Raw genomic sequence first — 12,538 nt, forward strand, 5'->3', positions numbered from 1 at the left:
TCTAATGACCAATCAAATTTTTCAATAAAATAAAAATAAACTTGTGTACCCCAATGAAGGAATAATATTAAAATAAAGTATAATTGGTGTACTTTTAATAAAATAAAAAGTATTCTTTCTTTTTTCTATTTTTTTTGTATTCATTTTAATTCTTTATTTTTAATATTTATATATTTCTATATTTAAAATAAAATATATATATATATATATATATATATATATATATATGAGGAATATGAAAATAATAAATTTCATCAAATTAAGCATATTATAAGAATTCATTAGAAAAAAAAAAAAAAAAAATTATTATAATAAAAATAAATATATAATTAATTATTATCTATAAAATTAACATAGGTTTATAATTAATGAACTTCATTTGTTATATATAAGTATTATATACTGAAAAAAAAAAAATAGAAGAAATATATATTATGTTTATACCTTATTCTCCCTACTTATATAATAATTATTACTATACATATAAACTAAAAAAAAAAAAAAAAATATTAACTAAATATATAAATATATTAAATTAAAGATAAAATTAATATAATACTCATTATAAATACATATATTTCTAGAATTTTATTCATAAAATACAATGAACGATCTTTTTATTAATTACAAAAATGGGAAATATATGTCCAAGATTATGTAACATTTTATTATTAGGAAAATAATTCTATAATGATGATTTTAAAATATTTTAAAATTGTTTAAAAGAATAATTAATATTTTTTTCCTTTTTTTTTTTTTTTTTTTCGTTTCATTTACTATTATATAAATATATAATTATTTATATTTATTATTGTATCTGTTTATTTTTATATATCAATTATTTTTATTTTTAATTTTTTTTCATTTTTAACTTTTTATTTTGCTTTATTTTTATTTCATATCACTTTATTTTATTTTAATTTTCTTTATTATATAATGTATATTTCTATAAATTCCATATTAATAAATTTAAAAAAGCAATTCTACTAATATTATATAATATATATATCTATACATATATTTTTATAATACATACTCTTTTAATTCTATGTTTTAAATTTCATTATATTTTGTTATTTATATATATTTAATTTTTTTGATTATTATTAAATTATTCTAATAATATTTTTAAAAAAAATTTTAGTTATTATATAGGTTATATTGAAATATATTACATTATGTATATTTTCAATGATCAATGTTAAAATATTTATGCATATATAATATACATATATATATATATATATATATTAATATTTGTGTATTAAAATAAAAATTTTTAATTATCATATATTCATCTGAAAAATGAAATTATATTATATATATATGTTAATTCTTAAATTTTAAATTATATACACACATATATTTATCAAATGAAAAAATTTAAAGTACAGTTAATAAATATCTTTTAACATATATATAGTTATTGTTATTTTTCATATGATAAAATATATGTTAATTTATTTTTATATTATATATTTGTTTTACTTGTTAAATATGATAATAAATATATTTTGAACAACATGTTTTAAAGGAGATGTTTTTAATAATATATGTATATTTTTATTTTAATAAAATAATATTTATTTTTATATGAATCATTATATATATATATCATTTTTATTATATACGCCATTTTTTTTTTTGTATATATATTATTTCTATTAGGTGTGCCATTATTTATTACATATATCATTTTTATTATATGTACCATTTTGAATATATATATATATATAATTTTTTTTATTATTTAAATTTTTGTTTTTTTTTAATACCATATTTATATGTAAGCACCCTGTTAAATGATTCATTGAATAATATATTCATGAATCTTATAAGAAAAAGAAAAATAAATAAACAATAATTTAAACATATGAAGAGAAATATACTTTAAAATTCATTAAGGTATGCAAATTAATCCATTGGAAAGGTCATCCTCTGTGCAAACCAAAATATTCCCAAGAACGTCAACAGTTTTAAGTCTAGAAAAAAATGAACATTTCTTAGATGCACATAATGAAGGCTTTTTAATTTTATCTTATTGTTTTGCCATATCCCTCTTTATGTATATTGTACTTAAAAATTTTTATTATTTGGTAAGGTACATAAAATATATATATATATATATATATATATATATATATATATCATTTATATGTTTTAATAAACTAAGATATGTTTAAAACATTTTATATATCTACATATATATACATATATATATATATATATATTTTTTTTTTTTTTGGATGTCTTTCTTTTCTTTGCAGCACATTTTTAAGAGGACACGAATAAAAATCATCGAATCTATAAATAATGATGACAATATAGAAAATGAAATAGAAGAGATTAAAAAAGTAAAAAATTTAATTACGGAACAAGTAATAGTTGAATTAAGAGCAAAAAGTATTATTTCAAAAGGAGAAACAAGAAAACATTTAGAAACTGATTTATCACATAATGCCATAAAAGAAGATATCAACTTAAAAGAAAATGAAATAGAAATGTCGCACGTACAAGCCCTAGAACATTTAATTCAACATAATTTATTAACAGAAATTCTTGACACAAAAGAAAAAAATTCTGAATTTTTTATAAAATTCTTACAACAACTTATGATAATAGAAACAAATAAAAAACAATATTCTAACAATATATTATTAAAAGATCTAATAGATTATATAATAAATATAGGAAAAAAACAAATGCAAAAATCAAATACACAATTGTCTCAAAATTATTCACAAAATTATATATCCTCAAATGAAAATGATATATATATATTTCAAATTCAAGTTATAAAAGAATTAATGAAAAATAATATTATCAAAACACATACAAATGATGGAAAACAATTAGACCATGATATAATAACAAAAATATTAGAAGAAAGTTTAATATCACAAGCAAATGTAGTCAATTATTTTTATATAGAAATGATAAAAAAAATATTAGGAAAAGATTATAATGAACTAAAAAAATTACGTTATACTCATGATGATATGTTTTTACAAAAATATGAAAAAGAATTAATCAAAAAAAAATTAACACAATTTGCATATAAAAATATTAAGACAACAGAAAATAATAAATATTTACAAGATAAAACAGTTGATAAACATATAGATAAAAACCAAATTGAAAAAAATGAAAATACAACAAATTTAATAGAAAAAGAACAGAAATTTGAAAAAACTAATAAATTGGATCACAATGAAATGATACAAAATAATATATCCTTACACAATGAAACAAATCAAACGAATGAAAGCAGTGAAACCAAGAAAAATATAATACAATATAATGATCACTTAGAGAATCCTGAAGAAGAAGAAAAAAAAAATGAAGAAGTAGAAATCCAGAATCAACATAAAAAAGAAGAAAACAATTCTAATGATAATAAAAATGTAAAGAAACATTCAAACAAATCATGTAAAAATTTTAAAAGAAAACATATACAAAAAGAGGATATAAGGCATCTCTATCAAATTGACAAATTGCAACATAAAATTTTAAAAAATTTAATGGGACAAAATTATACTGAATCAGATATTAACAATAATGATAAAGAACAAGTAGAAAATCAATCAAGTGATATACAAAATGAAAAATCAAATATATCAAACGAACAAGAGAAAACAAGAAAAACAAACAATGAAGAAAAACAAAGAGAAGTAATTATAGACCAAGATAATACGCCCTTAAATATATATGGTATAAATAATCAGAGCATACAAAATCATAATGATAAAAATATTAAAGAAAAATTAGAAGAAGAAAATATTTTAACAAATAATATTGTAAAACCAGAAGGAAGTATGTCGTCCGAAGCTAGTAATTCATCGTATGAATCTACAAATCTGGATGGAAGTATGACTGCAGAAGGTAGCTATACATCGTATGAATCTACAAATCCCGAGGGAAGTATGACTGCAGAAGGTAGCTATTCATCATATGAATCTATAAAAGAAGAAGAAAATATGACATCACAAAATAATTATTCATCATATGGATGTAATAGCAGTGAAGAATATAAAAACAATATCGATAAAATTAAAATGTATGATGAAATAATAAAAAATGGATTAATAGATAGAGTAACTAAACCTAGAAATTTTAAAAAGGAAACTGAAAATAAGACGCATTATAATATTTTTAAAAATAAAGAAAATAAATCATATGTAACAAATTGGAATAATGAAAAATTCGATATAAAGGAACTTGAAAATAAATCAAAACAAGAATTAGAACAATGGAAAAATAAACAATGGGATGATTGGAAGGTTTATTTGGAAAAACAATGGAAAGTATGGCTAGAATTAAGTGAAAATGATAAAATCGAATGGTTAGAAGAAAAAGAAAGGGAATTCAGAAGTTTTATAAAAGATATTTATAATATATGGTTTATGTGGTTAGCAAAAGTGAAAAATGAACGTAGTGGTGAACAAAAACCATGGATGACATGGAATGAACAAGAATGGCAAAAATTTTTTGACACAAGATTTAAAAAGCAATTTTTAGATGAATGGAATGATATGTTAATTTATATGGATAAAATTTTAAGTACAAGAAAATTTACATTATGGAATAAATGGAAAGGAAAAAAACTCACACAATGGTTAATGCAAGAATGGAAACTTCAGGAAGATGATATATGGGAAGAATGGGAAGCAAAAGGTTGGGTAAAACATTTTAATAGGAAAAAAAAGAATGAATGGAAAAAATGGAGAAATAGAAATATAAAAGAAAATATGGAATGGAAAGAATGGATACATAATAAAGGTCAAAGTGCTAATGTTTCAGATTTTACCTATTGGGAAAAATGGAAAGAAAATAGAACTAACGAATTAAAGGAATGGATAGATGCACTGATAAAAAAATGGATGCTTGAAGGAAAATGGAAGGAATTAGTAATAAACCAAGACCAATGTAATATATAAATAATATATTATCATATTTTATAAAATATAATATTTTAATATTTTAAATAAGTATAATAATTATTCTATATATTCAGATGAACCAAACATAATAATTCATTATTAAAATGTGTCAACAATATATTTTATTATATATATATTTGATTAATTTTATTCCATACCCTTATGATTAAAAGGATATAAAATCTAAGGGATTTTACATTTTAATAATATAATAAATAATTAATTACAAAGTTTGTCATATAATTTTAAACTTTACAAAATATCCTAATACCTTGTTTGTTTAGTTTTAATTATTTGTTATATATATATATATATATATTTTTTTGTATGTTATTTTCATTTGTTTTAACTTCACTAACAGAATTTTCTGCTTATTTTAATTTTATATTAAATTTTTGATTTAAATTTTCTTCTATTTTTTCTGATTTTTTATTTTATATTGCATTTTACAATTTAACTTTTAAATATTTCATATTGAATAATATATCTATAAATAAATATATGATGTATTCATCCATAATTTATTCCTATAAAAAAATTATGGTTAATTTAAATAAAAAAATCAAAGCATTTATTCATTATCTTTCCGATTTCTAATAATTATATTTCTCTACAACTTGTGTGAAACACAAAAATAAATTATTTCATAAGGTTATATATATATATATATATATATTTTTAAATATTTAAATAACAAATTTTATTATGTTTTACTATCTATATGGTACAAAAGGTGCTTACAAAATTTTTTAATTTTAATCCTTTTATATATTTAAGTCCTACCACGTTGTATTAAATTTAAAATAAAATATAATAAACACATGAGAGAAATAAAAATAACAAAATAAAAAAATAAAAAATAAAAAAATAACAAAATAATAAAATAAAAAATGAAATGGCTATTATTTTATATCTTTCTCTTTTTATTTTCTTTATTTTTTTCGAAGATAGAAATCAAATTTAAGATTTATACAAATTAGCATATATTATCATTTTGTCCTCATTATTAATAAATATAAAATATATATTATATATGTATATATAATATATATATATATTTTTTTTTTTTTTTTTTTTTTTTTGGATACATCAAAAATATGTCTTCACCCCTTAGGTGCATATTAATCGCTACCTTCTTTTACTATGTTTCATTATATAAATATTCCTCTTGGGCAATAATAAGAAATGTAGATTTTCAAATTACGTATGATGAATTATCAAGAAATTTATACATTCATAGTTCAGGAAAAGGAAAATGCACAAGTCATAATTATTACATAAATGATAAGTGCAAAATTATTAACAACTCTAAAAAGACAAATGAAAATAATAAAGCACAATGTTTATATAACCAAAAATGTATACCAATAGCAAAATATATATTTAAACATACTGGAATAGAAACGGTAACTGAAGATATATTTCTCGAACCTTTTGTTATAAACGATAAATTGAATATACTACAAAAGGAAAAATGTAATACACAGGTATATATAAATGATAAAATAAAATGTTTATGTTGTATAAATGATGTTTTAAAAAATATTCAAGGATATGAAGATCCAAAAATAAAAGAAAATGTAACATATCAATACACACAATGTAAATGCTTATTAAATTATCAAGATATATATGAAGACTTAAAGAATATGAACAAATGTGAAAATTTCGAATGTAATAATGGTTTATGTACAATTCAAACAAATGGACAACCTTTTTGTTCATGCTTTGAAAATTATTATTTTGAAAAGAAAAGTAATACATGCAAAAAGCACAAAGAAAGTCTAGAACATATTCATAAGATAAATAAAAATAGAGAAACTATAGAAATGACAGAAACTGATACACTAAATAATGTTACCACTAATGATAATATTCCACATCATAACAATAGCTACAATTATAATAATGATAACCATATTATACATAATACAAAAGACTTAGAACAACATAATAAATCTAGTAATAACCCACACAACGGAAATACAATAATATCTCAAAATAACTATAACAATTGTCCATTGAATCAAATAAAAAATAAAAAAGGAATATGCCAGACAATAATAAATTCTGAAGAATCTGTTTGTCTCAGAATTGATTGTTCAATTTCTTCTAATGAATTTCAATGTGTCTGTATTAATCTAAAGGGTGAACAAATTAAGACAGACATTTTCGATGTCTCTTATATAAATATTTGTACTCTTAATAACATTAATTGTGATAATGGTATATGTAATAATATTTTAAAAAAGGATGAATTAGGATGTATTTGTAATGAAAATTATATATATGATTACGATTTAAAGGTGTGTCTTAGTTATAGCACAAATATATTTTTACGTTTATTCCTTCTTTGTATTATATATGCTGTAATATTGTTCATTCTATAAATTTAAACTGAAGATTTATATATATAAATAAAATGGAATATTTTAAAATAATAACAACATATATATATATATATATATATATATATAGATCTTTAATTTGTTAAGTTAAAATACTTACAAATAATATTTATCAAGATGAAATTAAAATATTATTTACACCTAATAATTCATATATAAATATATGTGCTTTTCTTTTAATTCAAATTTTTTGTGTATATATATTTTTTTTTTTATGCCTTTTTTCTTTTTGAATACCCCAATAAAATTATTTAAACTTATAAAACATTAGAAATAAAAAAATATATGCTCATAAAAATATGACATGATAATAATTCATCTCTCAATATATATATATATATATATATTATATATATATGAATTTTTTGATTATATAAAATATAATTATAATATGACACCTTTTTAAAATTCTTATTACTGTCTTATTATTTATAAAAAAACAAACAAAAATAAAGAAAAAAAAGTAAATTATAACATATGCAGTGTTTAAATAAAATATAATACAACTAGCTACCTTTTATATGTAATATATATATATATATATATATATATATATATAGCTACCATATAAGATATTTTATAACTTAACAAAAAATTTAAAATCATTTGAATATATTAATTTAACTTTTAATACTATATAATCACACTAAAGGGAATTTATTTTATTAAAAGATATATAAAATAACAATGTCTACTATAAATATATAAGAATCATTATATATTCGCTTAAATGTTTTTCTCTTATGAGATATATAAAATTATTCCCTTAATAATATATTTTTCCTTTTTTTTTAAATAATTTTATATTAAATATATTATAGGCAATTTTATGTGTATTAAAATAATTCATTAATTCATAACTACGTTTATATATTATTAATACAAATACAACACCTTATATATAATTTTTATATTCCATACAATATTATTATACAACCATGCTACATATACAAATATATATGAATATTTTTTAAATAAATGATTATTTTGAAATATGCGAAACATTTATATTTTATGGTAGACTTTTATTTCTTTAATTTCTTACCATTCTACTTATATATATAGTTATATTTGAAAAAAATTCTCATTTCATTAAATCATTTTATGAACTCAATGTTATATTTTATAATTTCTCTTAAACATAATTTATATATTTAAAATATATATACTTACAAGTATAAGAACATTTTTATTATTCCCTTTATATTAAATAAATATATTATTCATACAAAAAGAGAATTTTTACTAATTGAAAAAAAAAACATTATATGTTGGGGAAAAAATTAACTATAAAATTTTTTAATATATTTTCTTTTTATATATATATTAAAAATGAAAAAATAATATATTAAATTTTTATAACATTTATTATATTATATATAAGGAATAAAATATTTATAATATTATATATAATGCTCTTATATACGATTAATATGAAATATTTACAAAAAAAAGAGAATTATATATAATATATAATAATATATAAGGGTTACGAAAAGAAAAACATATGCATATATTTTTTTTATTCATTTTACTTCATTTTATTTATATTATATATATTACATATATATATAATAATAAATACTATATAAAAGAATATATACATATACATATATATATATATAATATATATAATATATATTTTATATATATAAATATTTTAAGTTCTTATTTTAAGTTCTTTTCTTTTTTAAAATTAATAATATTAAAAATAATAAAAAAGCATAAATATATTTTATTAATATATAAAGGAACTAATTTATATATATATATAATATATATTACATATATATATTTTATATATTTTAAAAAAAAAAGAAAAAAGGAAAATATTTTTTTAAAGAAATAAATTGAAATATATAATAATTAAAACATTATTAACATAAAAAAAAAAAAAAAAAATCAGTTTTCTTGTTTTTATTTTGTTTTTTTTAATTTTCTCCTATCTATTTTTTATTTTATTTTAAAGCATTTTATTATTTTTATATTTTCATTTCTATTTTATATATGAAATGAGAAATAAATAATACAAAAAAAAAAATAAAAAAGAAAAAAAAAAAAAGAGAGAAATAAGAAAAATATATTATTAAAATCATTCCATTTTAAAGAAAACATTGTATATTTATATAATTACAATTCAGAATTTATATAGGACAATAAAAAAATAAATATTTATTTGAAATATTATTTATATATATATTTTATTATTTTAAACATATTTAAGGATTTGCTATTATTGAAAATAAAATAATTTAAATTAGTGTTATTTTATTATAATATTATATATGAATAAATAATTTGTTCATTATTAATACCACCACTATATACATATATATATAATATTAATATACCTATTTATTAAACATATTATTACAATTAATTAATATAGGATATTTATATATATAATATTTTTTATTATAAAAAAGAAAATAAAAAATGAGTTCAAAAGAAGCACATAGTGAATCGGAAGAACCTGTTCATAAGAACGATGGTAAAGGATGAAACGACAGAAACTTAAAAAAAAGATTTACATATATATAAATAAATATATGCATATATATATACAGCACAGTTGTATAATAAATTATATATCATGTTGTAAAATATTATAAATAAATACCAATATTTCTCCCTATAAAAGAAAACAAAAGAATATACTATATTTATTTATATATATATTTTTTATCATCATGTTAATGCAATAATTTTATATATATATATATATATATATATATATAATATATACATATTTTTATATTTGTCCAACTCAGGTTCAACATTATATGTATCAAATTTAAGCTCAAAAATAACAACAGAGAAACTTCAAGATATTTTTGAAAAATATGGAAGCATTGAAAAATGTTATGTTATAAGTAACCCTATAACCAAGTAAAAATAAAATTAAAAAAAAATAATAATTAAGAAAAAATGTATATATTTATATAGTAATAATATAACACATGATAATTATATTATTTCATTTTTACCAACAGAGAATCAAGAAATTTTGGATTTGTCACTTTTAATAATTCTGAAGATGCCGAAAATGCAATGAATAAAGCCAATAAAATGGAAATAGAAGGTTATTAATATTAATATATCTAACGTATATAATTTACATGTACATGAAAATATATATTCATAATATTTACATAAAATCCACACGAATGCAAACATATAAATATATAAATGTTATATTATAATCAGCATATAAAATATATATAAATGTATATTTAATCCAATGATTTATAAAGAAAATTATAATTTTCATGTATTCCGTATTTTTAATCACATCATATATAAAATAAATAATTATATCAGAACATTGCACAAAATGAATGAATAGAATAATGAAATAATAAAAATAGTAGCTAGCTACATACCTACATATATATATATATATATATATATATATATATATATATATTTTACACATTCCGAATAAAAAGATAAATATATATTAATATGTGTTATTTTCCATATTACCAATTACAATATTAATTTATTCGTTAAATTAAGAAGATTATCCAATATGAATTTTCTTTGTTTTCTTTTCCTTTTTTTTTTTTTTTGTAATCCTCACAAAATATGATTACTCATAATATAAAATATATATCACACTTATTTATTTATATATGGAACATATGCCCACTATTCATTCATTAGAAGCGATGATTATATTATTCCTAATTTTATCACTATTCATTTTTAACAGACTTATACTATCATACTTGCCAATACTTATCTTCAAAAAAAAAAAAAAAAAAAAACCATATATATCATATAACAAAATTATAATCATATTATTATACATATATACATATGTATTTATATATATACATATCCACATATATATATTTTTTTGTTTAAACCAAAATGATAATTTTTTTTTTTGTGTGCTTGATTCAATTTTATATCACTTTCCTCCTCATAATATAAATAATAAATACACAATTTCTGGATGTGCTTTCATAATGTTTATTTATTTACATTCATTATATATTGAGAGAAATATCCAAATGAAAAAATAAAAATATTTATTATCCCCTTTTTTTAATAATAGGAAGAGAAATCAACGTAGAAATTGCCAAGAGAAATGAGCCACATGAACCAACGCCAGGAGAATATAAAGGAGTACAAAGTAGGCATTATAGATATATAAAATATAATATATAGTAAAAGCTAGTCGGATATATAAATAAATAAATATATATATGTATTAACATATAAACATATTCATTTATTATTATTATTATTATTAATGTATTGTTACAGATATAATAAAGAGAAATGGAGTAAGACACGATTATTACGGAAGAAAATATGACAGACCTTATGATAGGAGGAGATATGATTCACGAAGGTAAAATAATATAAAATCATAAAAATAAAATATAAATAATCATATATATATATATGTGTTATTATGATTTTTTTTGCTTCTTTTATTTTAGGGTTAATCCTTATGGAAGGGATCGTATGAGAAATTTTGGTTATCGTAATAATGGTTATAGAAATGATAGATATGGAAGACGTCCACGTAATGATTATAGAAATTATGATAGAAGATCGAATGATAATAAATATTATAGAAGAAATGATTATTATAAAAGAAACGCAAGAAGTAGTGATAATGAAAGGGGACCATCACGAGATGACAGTAAAAGAAAAAAGAGATATGATAGAGTAAGAAAATCAACAAGTGTATCAAATAGTGAGAGAAGACGTTATAGAAATTCGCCAGACAGGTAAAATGATGAATAATTTTATACATACGCACAAGCAAAAAAAAAAAGAAAAAAATAAAATAAAATATGTAAATACATACCATATACATATTTATTTCATGTTTACATTTATATTTATGTTGCCCCCACTAATAGGATATCTCTATAATATATATAAATATATATATATATATATATATATATATATATATATATATATATATATATACTTATTAATTTATTTATTTTATTTTTTATACTTTTTTTATTAGAAGTCCACGTTATAGAAGAAAATGAAATAAAAATAAAAATGAGCGAAACAAATTGAATGCATATATTATTATATATATTAATCATGTTAACATTTATTTTATTATTTTTTTTTTTTCAAAAGTTAAAAGAAATTAATATTTGATTGTTCATAAGAATACAAAATTTTAAAATTTTTAAATTGAATACGAAA

The 12,538-nt window shown here is 17.8% G+C and overlaps 3 protein-coding genes across 4 annotated transcripts; all 3 read left to right on the forward strand.

Annotated features, from left to right (window-relative positions):
* Positions 1-1,907: 1,907 nt before the first annotated feature.
* Positions 1,908-4,937, forward strand: PGSY75_1002200 (tryptophan-rich antigen 3; the record flags this gene model as incomplete). The annotated part of the gene is made up of 2 exons (XM_018785787.1): positions 1,908-2,096; positions 2,268-4,937. The coding sequence occupies 2 exons, from the start codon at positions 1,908-1,910 to the stop codon at positions 4,935-4,937; spliced, it is 2,859 nt and encodes a 952-aa protein (XP_018641404.1).
* A 1,100-nt stretch (positions 4,938-6,037) lies between these two features.
* On the forward strand, positions 6,038-7,330 carry PGSY75_1002300 (hypothetical protein; the record flags this gene model as incomplete). Its single annotated transcript, XM_018785788.1, has 1 exon — positions 6,038-7,330. The coding sequence occupies one exon, from the start codon at positions 6,038-6,040 to the stop codon at positions 7,328-7,330; it is 1,293 nt and encodes a 430-aa protein (XP_018641405.1).
* Positions 7,331-9,784: 2,454 nt separating this feature from the next.
* Positions 9,785-12,372, forward strand: PGSY75_1002400 (putative RNA-binding protein; the record flags this gene model as incomplete). 2 transcript variants are annotated; one of them, XM_018785789.1, is made up of 7 exons in its annotated part: positions 9,785-9,839; positions 10,120-10,237; positions 10,342-10,430; positions 11,412-11,489; positions 11,624-11,711; positions 11,803-12,096; positions 12,348-12,372. In XM_018785789.1, the coding sequence occupies 7 exons, from the start codon at positions 9,785-9,787 to the stop codon at positions 12,370-12,372; spliced, it is 747 nt and encodes a 248-aa protein (XP_018641406.1). The 2 variants fall into 2 exon arrangements, with proteins under 2 accessions (XP_018641406.1, XP_018641407.1); XM_018785790.1 differs by having other exon boundaries at positions 11,630-11,711.
* Positions 12,373-12,538: the final 166 nt, after the last annotated feature.

This window comes from Plasmodium gaboni, chromosome 10 (assembly GCF_001602025.1).
Source record: "Plasmodium gaboni strain SY75 chromosome 10, whole genome shotgun sequence".
NCBI classification, from domain to species: Eukaryota; Apicomplexa; class Aconoidasida; order Haemosporida; family Plasmodiidae; genus Plasmodium; species Plasmodium gaboni.